The 9,905-nt window shown below is 38.4% G+C and overlaps 1 protein-coding gene across 4 annotated transcripts in view; it reads right to left on the bottom strand.

Annotated features, from left to right (window-relative positions):
• Positions 1 to 4,182: 4,182 nt before the first annotated feature.
• LOC129491831 (aldo-keto reductase family 1 member C3) overlaps positions 4,183 to 9,905 on the bottom strand; it is a 69,892-nt gene continuing 64,169 nt past the window's right edge. For 3 of the 4 annotated variants that reach the window (XM_055296390.2, XM_055296392.2, XM_063610064.1), the window contains 4 exons: positions 9,573 to 9,682; positions 9,131 to 9,296; positions 6,197 to 6,279; positions 4,183 to 4,412 (listed from right to left, as the gene is read on the bottom strand). In XM_055296390.2, coding sequence (XP_055152365.1) covers positions 4,370 to 4,412; positions 6,197 to 6,279; positions 9,131 to 9,296; positions 9,573 to 9,682 — 402 coding nt within the window. In that variant the 3' untranslated portion in view covers positions 4,183 to 4,369. Of the gene's footprint in view, positions 4,429 to 6,196; positions 6,280 to 9,130; positions 9,297 to 9,572; positions 9,683 to 9,905 lie in introns of all 4 variants that reach the window. The other variant, XM_055296391.2, reaches the window with a different exon arrangement.

The raw sequence follows: 9,905 nt of genomic DNA, 5'->3' as shown, positions 1-9,905 counted from the left end.
AGAGGTAAGGAAGAGTATGCATTAGGGTGTCACTTAGTATTACCATGCTGTGTGATTAAGGTCAATGGGAAACTACAACAGCCCAATCCAGCAGGACTATAAGTGACCCAGACCCTTCAAACATGAAGGTTTGGGTCACTCCACCAGGAAAGAAACATGATCTGCTGAAGTGCTTGTGTATCAGGTATACAAAGGTATACATAATGGATAGTAGAAGAAGGTAGTCATCAATACTGGCTATGACCATGTGACCAGCTGCAGAAAAGAGGACTGTAATCGTCATGAGTATTTCCTCCTTTTGTTAAAACCATATTTGTGCATATATATACTTGTACTAAAAAAAAAATCATTTCCTTATCATGTGACGTAAGATTTATTGACTTCACATCAGCATTTAAGTATTGTTTACTTTATGTAATAGTATTTGGGGTGGGGATTGGTGCGTTTCCGGTTGTAGGAAGGATAGTTGTATTATGTTAGGCATAATTATGACCTTATTATTGTATTTATCTGAATACTATGTATGATCTCAGGAGATGTGTATGGGTTCAAGTTAACAAAGGGTAGACTTGGGATGGTTAATTCTGAGTGCCAACTTCATTGGATTGAAGAATACAGTGTTGATCCTGGGTGTGTTTCTGAGGGTGCGGCCAAAAGAGATTAACATTTGAGTCTGTGGGCTAGAAAAGGCAGACCCACCCTTAATCTGGGTGCGCAGAATCTAATCAGCTGTCAGCATGGCTAGAATATAAGCAGGCAGAAAAACATGAAAGGAGAGACTGGCCTAGCCTCACAGTCTATATATTTCTCCTGTGCTAGATGCTTCCTTCCCTTGAACATCGTACTCCAAATTCTTCAGTTTTGGAACTCGGGCTGGCTCTCTGCTCCTCAGCCTGCAGATGGCCTGTTGTGGGACCTTGTGATCACGTGAGTTCATACTTAGTAAACTCCCTTTTATATATAATATATATATTCCACTAGTGCTGTCCCTCTGGAGAACCCTAATACACTATTCTAGATGCCACTAGGAACATTCATGACTCATGAAAGGAGGGCAAAGTACACACTTGAACAGGAGTTTGGAAGATGTTGATTCTAGCCCTCATAGATGGATGACTTTGGGGAATTCAGGACTTCAGTGGGGAAAATAATTGCAGATGTGGTGAAAATAGCAAGAGAACTAGAATTAGAATTGAAGATTGACTATTACTGAGTGGTTGCAGTCTCATATAATTTTCACAAATGAGAAGTTGCTTTTTATGAATGAACAAAGAAAGTGGTTTGGTGAAATGGATTTCACTTCTGATGAAGATGCTATCAAGAATGTTGAAATGAAAACAAATGATTTAGAATATGACATAAAGGTCACTGATAAGATCATGACAAGGTTTGAATTATCTAGACACTATGATGTCTGAACAGTGACAAAGTTACCTAACAAAGCCCTTCTCAAGAAGATAGCCCAGGCATTACATGACACATGACTGTCATTAGTGACAGGAAAAAAGTTACTTTTGCCATTTTTAATTTTTTTCTCCATGTCTATAGCTTTCGTCCTTCATATCCATCATTACTAGTATTTTGTGAGATTGTGTAATTTTTTAAATGACATGTGGATTCCCTTCTCATTTCCTCTTGAGTATATTCTACAGTTATCATCTTTGTAGTTGCTGTCTGGATGACATACAACTTCACAGAGTTATAATAATTTACATTGAATCAACATCAATTTAACTTCCATTTCATATAAAAACTCATTTTCCCAGGTTTTTTTTTCCCACTTCATATTATTTTTGTCACTCTTTAGGACATCATTATATATTGTGTACATATTAACATATAATCATACTTATTTCTGTTTTAAATTCTGAAGAAAAATAGAGTACAAACCAAAATTTCAAAAATACATATTTTCGGCCGGGCGCGGTGGCTCACGCTTGTAATCCCAGCACTTTGGGAGGCCGAGGCGGGCGGATCACGAGGTCAGGAGATCGAGACCATGGTGAAACCCCGTCTCTACTAAAAAATACAAAAAAATTAGCCGGGCGTGGTGGCGGGCGCCTGTAGTCCCAGCTACTCGGAGAGGCTGAGGCAGGAGAATGGCGTGAACCCGGGAGGCAGAGCTTGCAGTGAGCCGAGATTGCGCCACTGCACTCCAGCCTGGGCGACAGGGCGAGACTCCGTCTCCAAAAAAAAAAAAAAAAAAAAAAAAAAAAAAAAAAAAAAAAAAATACATATTTTCATATTTTGCCATATATTTATTTACATAGACTAGAAGTGTTTATAGCTCTATATGGCTTTGAGTTACTGTCTACTTCCTTTTATTCAACTGAAGCATTCCCCTCCAGCATTTCTTGTAGAGAAAACAGGATTGGTAGTTTCTGTAGAATTTTGTTACATTCCAAGGGTTCCTGAAGCCCGGCATTGAACTTTATGAAATTCTGAGAAACTTTCTTTTAAAAATAAGAAGTGGAAATGGAGGGTGAAGAATTGGAATAAGCCTCTAGCAAATTTAATATTTATAAATAACCACCCTAATAATTATTTCACATCTTAAAGAAAGAAATGTTATGCATGCTAAAGAAATTAAAAATTTTCCTTTGGCCTTATACACTTGACTACTAAGTTGAAAAAATCAATCTTTCTTTAATAACTATGTAAATCAACTTTATTAGATGTGAAATAATCATTAGAGTAAAAAAGTTGATTTGGAACAGGATGACAGTGGGTTACATCAATTTTATTTGAGGCATGCCAAGGGTGAATGTTAGACACTAATGTAGGGATGTAGAGTAGATAATTTAATGTTCCATTCAGGAGTCTGGGGGAAAAAGCAGAGCTAGAGACACTGTTTGGGGGTTTCTCGGTTTATAAGTGGTATGTAAAGCCAGAAAATATGTAAGATTATCAATGGAATGACAATAGACAGAAAATCACCCAAAAATTGGCATAGGGAACTCCAAAGCGTATGGCCTTTTCCAATTTTCAGGAACAAATAATTTAAGAAAAGATTGTGGTTACTATGAAACTTGAGGGGATGCTTATCAGCTGAGAGACATGGCTTGAGAAAGCCTCTTTGATGGGGTGAAGGTGGCCAACAGCGTAAGAACAGTTGAGAATGAATGTGTTAGAAAGTGTGCCCAGGTCAAAAACCACTGTTCTTCTCAAAATGCCTTAACCAGTAGGCCATGACATTGTCCCAAGTTTTCAAAAAGAGTCATCTGAAATAAAAATTTGCATCCTCATGATTAGCTGATGAAATTTATACCCCTAAAAACTGCAAAATAATTACATCTTTGTAAGAAGTGGTCCTAAAAGTTACCAAAGTTTAAAAGCATCATGTTATTTTCCACGTTTTCTTTCAAAAGATGTTTGAGATTTTTGAAATTTGGATTAGATGTATTACCTGCCATTTTAATATTAATTTGGCAGTAATATATAATGACTTTGGGACATTTTGTGTTTCATATTTGATAGTGTACCTTATTTTATGTATAAAACAAAAATTATAACAAATTTATATTTGTATATTATATACAAATATATGTATACATATATGCATATATAGTTCATTGTTTCTTTGATGTCCTGCCCCACTACAGCCCCCCAAAGGTCACTGGTGTTACAGGGCACACATAGAGGGGTCAAGGCTGGACTCTCAGCTCTGGGGTTTTTAAAAACATTGTTCAATGTTTTATTTACAACTATGATTATCAAAAAAAGTGCCAATATTTTCCAAGTAGAGATGTGCTTGACTCCCTTCTCCTAACCTCCCCCATAACTTCTTTCAATTATTTCTCTTTGGTGGGTGCCCTGACCACTCCTCGCACAGGGATGCCTCCTCCCCCGGCTCCAGGAGCTCTGACCCTTGCGCTGCTGTAGGGAGCCTGTGGATTGCTGGTCATCCTGTCAATATCGCTCACCTTCCAGAGTTCATGGTGTGTGTGTTCTTCCTAAAAGAGCTAGAGAGGCACTAACTGATCCACACCTGTCACCTGCTCCTTCTCTAGAGGCTGAAAACTCTACTGCAGTCCCACTACAGTATGTCTATAAGTGATTATTATTCCCCCACTCCCACTCCTAACTTATAGGCAAATCAGTTTTGGGCCCTATTGAGCCAGAACACACACACATACATTTAACAGAAGAGAGTAGGTGAAGAATCTTTGAGAAAACATTCAATTATTTCAAAATGATAAAAATTTATTGTCTGTCTTTCTGGCCTATGGACTTAGCTCTAGTTGACTGAAGTCGCTCAGCAGGACGGATTTAAGTAGAGGTGATGTGTCCAGTCACTGGCATAGAGACGTCCTCTGCATCACCATCCACACACAGGGCTTCTGGTAGACATCAGGCAAAGCCCTCCATGTTAATATTCATCTGAATATGGATAATTAGGGTGGCTAGCAAGACTGAAAAGAGAATAATGTATAATATGAATGCAATGACTCCATTACTAGGGGAGTAGTAAAGTGATTTCAATGAAGCTGTCATTAGTGTGAATGTTAAGTTGTCTGACTAGTTGTAGAATCTGCCTTTCTTACCTTTATGGACATGGTTTCATAATATATGTAATTTCGAAATAATAATTATTCAATCATATTCCCTTATCTGGAAGTTAACACATAAAACACACAAATATTCAAGCATATTCCTGTACATCTGTCAGCAAAGATACTCTGATTATACTTTCTTTTGTTACTTATTACCTGCTACCGCCTACTGTATGCAATATATTTTGTAAGATTCAGAAATGTAAATTGCTGTATATGATATAGGGTCTAATATCCAAGGAGCTCCAATGCATTAAAAATTCTTATATAGAAATAACATGAAATATAAAGGAACAGATAAACACCAGCTTATTACATTTTTAATTGATAAGAATTACTGATGCTTGCTACTCTTCCTTTTTTTTTTACATGGTTTCCTTTTTTATTATTTTCCTTGAAACTAAAAAAATATTAACAATGATACCTACCAATTTTTAAGCACTTATGAAGGGCCACCGTGCTTATGCTTTTTCACACACTATCTCACCCTATCACTTGTTAAAATCTCCACTGCCAGCAGTTACATAACTTCCTGATTTTTTTTTCTTTTTTTTGAGATGGAGCCTCACTCTGTCACTCAGGCTGGAGTGCAGTGGTGTGATCTCAGCTCACTGCTGCATCCTCTGCCTCCTGGGTTCAAGTGATTCTCCTGCTTCAGCCTTCCAAGTAGCTGGGATTACAGGTAAGTGTCACCATGCCTGGCTAATTTTTATATTTTTAGTAGAGACAGGGTTTCACCATGTTGGCCAGGCTGGTCTCGAACTCCTGACCTCAGTCGATCTGCCCACCTCGGCCTCCCAAAGTGCTGGGATTATAGGCGTAAGCCACTGCGCCCGGCCATAACTTCCTGCTTTTCCCTCATTACATGAATGACCGTCTATGAATCCTAGAACCTTAGACCATGAAGGAATAGTAAAGATCTTCTATCAGCTACAAATTATATACAGCAATGGAGCTTCTGCCTCCACACTCACACTCTTTCTTTGATTTTAATTGTTTTTTAATTCTCTGCCTTGAGATCTCCATATTGCAGGAAATCAAGGACAAGCGCTCCTATTCACTCCACTAAGGAAGCCTTTCTGGAGGCAAAAGCAGAGTTTGGGGCGTGAACAAACATGCAAGGAGGAGGAGGAAAAACATTTGAAATAATAAAAGATGCTGAATTGACAGGATCTAGCAAGCAATTCCATATGAAGGAGGTGGGAATTGGCACCTGGACCACAAAGTTGATGGAAATGTTTTTGATTTGATAAGCAGCTGAGCAGGTTTGGGACAATGTGATATAAGCACAGATTTGGAAACATCTAATGAGGTCACATGGGCAGTATCCACAGCATGTCGAGTGGTAGAAACACCAGGCCTACATGGAAGGTGCAGACTTGGCAATGATGTTGGCTGCTCTGAAAAGTTCCATGGAGTCAGGAGAGCAGAGGCACAGGTTGACCCATGCTGATCCCCGCCCACTCACCCTGCCAGAGAACAGAGCTCTGGGGTGAATCCAGCAGGAGAGTTCTGGAAACTTCCTGTCTCACCTCTGACTCACATTGGCCTCTGTCCCTCTGGTATGGAGGTCACTCTCAACACCCATCTTACATTCCTTCTCCAAAAATAAATTAGGTCACCCATTTACAAAGGAAACTTACCTATCAGTGTTAAAATAGTGGAGATTTCTGTTTAGGCCATCTATGGCTTTCATGTCCTCTGCAGTCAACTGGAATTCAAAAACCTATCACAGAAATAAAAAACTTTTATTATTTTTAGATTGCATAATTGCTAATTGTGAACCCCCAAGTATATTAGACAGTAGGGTGCAGAGACAATACTTAAGATATTGGCAAGTTTTGAACAGTTATAGGAGTCATCTCTAAACACTCAGGTGGTCAGTGAATATCACACGAAAAATAAGCAGAAATCCATTCCTAGATATTATGTATTGAAACTGCACAACTCTGCAGACAAAGAGAAAATTTCAACAGAAAATGGAGAAGAAACAGAGCTGCCATTGTGCCCACATGATAGGGTCATGTACCTAGAAGACCCACAAGAATCTAGAGGCAAATTTTTCAGTAACAGAAGATTATATAGTAAGTTCGATAGATATTGTTGAATTTCTATATCTCTTTAGTAAACAGGTATAATGCAAACAACATTTGTTTTCAACATAATTCAAGGCAAGAATTGTCTAAATACTAACAATTTCATGTTTAAAGGAAACAGATACAGGCTTGAAGTGTATCTCACTAAATTTGAGAGACTTTAAATATCAAGATGATGCCACTAATTGCTAATACATGGAATTGAATACATCTATAAATTGAATAAATCACTCTGAAATAGTGATACAGAGAATGAGAGAGAATAAAAAACATTAACAAGTTAACAATTAATGAGTCTAGGTAAAAGGTGTTCATTACATTTTTCTTTTAACATTTCTACACATTAGAAAAGCCACAAAACAAAAAGGAAAACATTATCAAGAGATTCTAATAATTTTCAGCATTCTATGGATAAATATTTAAAAATACATATGGTTTAGTGGAGAATGTTATAAAATTAATGAAATATATATTAAAAGGCCATTTAAATAGTTGGAAATTCATCATGGGTTGAAAGTCTCAATATTGTCAAAAAGTTCTCTTCACAGTGAACTGCAGTTTCATTACAATATCAACCAAAGACTAAAATATGTACTCTTTCATGGATGTTGATGTTTCAAAATTTCATATAACAGAATAGTCAGTCAAGAATAATCAAAATAAAGAGTTAGAATAAAAGGTGTACCATTCTGGTAGCAAGACCTTTCATTATTTAGACAGCACATAAAAGTAAATAAATCAATTGACGACGACAGAGAGGCAAGAATATTATTTGTGAATGTTTCATTTATGGTAGAGGTAAAAAATCAAGATATGTGAGCAAATGTGAACGCTTTTCAATAATTGTTGCTGGGACATTTTGATATCAATTTAGAAATTCCATGTGCATATTTGGATTTTTTTTTACTTAGTATTAAAAAAGAAATTCATTTGAATTTACAACTAATTTGTAAGTAAAGATAATTACCAGTTTTTCAAGATAACATATTAAAAGATTGTCATGTTCCCATGACATGCCACTCATCAACCACAGGAAAGAGGCATGAATAATTTAACTACATGAAAAGTAGCAACTTTTGTTCATAAAAACATAACTACAGAGAAAATCACAGCACAGATGCAATTTGGGAGGTGGTACTTCAATAATACATCTGAATCTCTAAACTATTAATACCCAGAATATATATGTATATATGTGTAATCTATCATATATATATCTTATTAAACTATATGTATAAATCTATCATATATATTAACCCAACATATATTAATCAGTCATATATATGAGATAGATTAATAAGAAACACTCCCTCCAACACTCACATGTCCCTATATCCACTTGCTTGGTTATATGAATTTCTAGCTCCTTCCAATAAGTGGTGGTGTCTATTTACCCATCCCTTGAGTCTGGCCTGTCCTGTAACTTGCATTAGTGGGTAATATTTGCCTTGCCACAAGCAATGGCGTGGCAGCCCTGAGCCTAGACATGAAAGGGCTTTGCATGTGTCCACTCACTGCCTTGGGGTCATGCCATGTGCTGAGGTGAAGTCTGGGCTGGATGGCTGAAGGATGAACTATATGGAGGAGAAAATGGCACCCAGACAAATGTCCCACTGACATCTTGAAGCAGAGCTATCTCGACACGGGAGAGCCCAGCCAAGAACAGAACTTGACTAAGTCCAGGCTGAGGCCATGTTAATTTTCTAACCAGAGAATCCTGAGTAAATCAGTGGTTTTCATCTTAAACCCCTATGTTGAGGGTGATTTTGTTTAACAACTATTTAATAGTATAATTATGGTCTCCTATACTTAAAAAAAAGACAAGCAACTAAGAGTCAAAGACGTAGGCAGTACACAAACAGAAAACTCTAAGTGAATAAATATGTGAAATTTTAACTGAGTGTATAAAGAAATAGACTAAAGAACACCAAATGCTACTCCTCATTTCTGAGGATGAAGAGGAGGCCAGGAGCAGTGGCTCACAACTGTAATACCACTTTGGGAGGCCACGGCAGGTGGGTCGCCTGAGGTCAGGAGTTTGGAGCTAGCCTGGCCAACATGGCAAAACACACTCTACTAAAAATCACAAAACTTAGCAGGGCGTGGTGGTAGGCGCCTGTAATCCCAGCTACTCAGGAGGCTGAGGCAGGAGAATCATCCCACCTGGGAGACAGAGTGAGACTCTGTCTCAAAAAACACAAAGAACATGAAAAAATGACGTTCCTGGTGCAGGGATGCAGAGTAGATTGTCAACTTATTGCTGAAAGAAAAAAATCTCCATTTTTGGTCCCATCCTAATTCTCTCCACCTGTGCTGCCTCTCCCGTGGTAGAGCAGAAGAAACCCTCAGGATGCAAGCAAAGCGCTCATATGAGAAATACAGGGAAACGGAGCTGGCCTAAGGCTGTCCTGAGAGCCTTACAAGAAGCACACGTGTGAAGGACACTGCAGGGGCCCTGAGGCCCACAGCCCCGCTCCTCACCTGGACATTCTCTCTGATCCGCTGCTCATTGTAGCTCTTGGCCAGGACCACAACCCCACGCTGCAGCTGGTAGCGCAGGGCAATCAGGGCCGGGGTTCGCTTGTGCTTTTTTGCCAAGGCACAAAGGACGGGGTCCTCCAAGAGAACCGGGGAGTTCGGGTCCACCCTGGAAGGAAAGGCAGAAATGCTGAAGCCCAGAGGCTGGGGATACAGTTTGTTAGGCGGCTCCCTAAACAGACTAAGGCGCCCACTCTGCACCAGAGCTTCTCAAGCGAGGCCCCCAAGCATCACCATCAGCATCATCCGAGATCACATCAGAAATGCAATTCTCTTTCCTCTCCATGAGCCGCTTGAGACTTAACTACAGGAAACTGAGGATGCTCTGACTGAAAAATTTTCTGCAGAATGGAGGTTTACATAAAGGTCTCATTGTTTTTATTACCATCGTTTGTCTCGTTGAGATCCCAGAGCACTATAGGCAACTAGAACAATATCTTTTGACTTGCAGAAATCTAGCAATTTACTCCGGTTGAAATACGGATGACATTCTACCTGCAGTTGACCAAAAGAGAGAAGCATCAACTTATATGAAATAATTATGTTAATATAAAAAAGATGAAAGTAAAGAAGCTGAATAATAATCAGTATAGCATTATATTTGAGCTGAGGATATTATTGTCAAGTAATAATCTTTTTCATAGAAATAAATTTTATATCTCTATCTTCTAAAAGTACAAATGGAAATGCCATTTCTGAACAGAAGCTCATCTATGAA

This window comes from Symphalangus syndactylus, chromosome 10, assembly GCF_028878055.3.
Source record: "Symphalangus syndactylus isolate Jambi chromosome 10, NHGRI_mSymSyn1-v2.1_pri, whole genome shotgun sequence".
Taxonomy (NCBI): Eukaryota; Metazoa; Chordata; class Mammalia; order Primates; family Hylobatidae; genus Symphalangus; species Symphalangus syndactylus.
The sequence above is the reverse complement of the archived record's forward strand: the minus strand, read 5'-3'. Positions and strand labels throughout refer to the sequence as shown.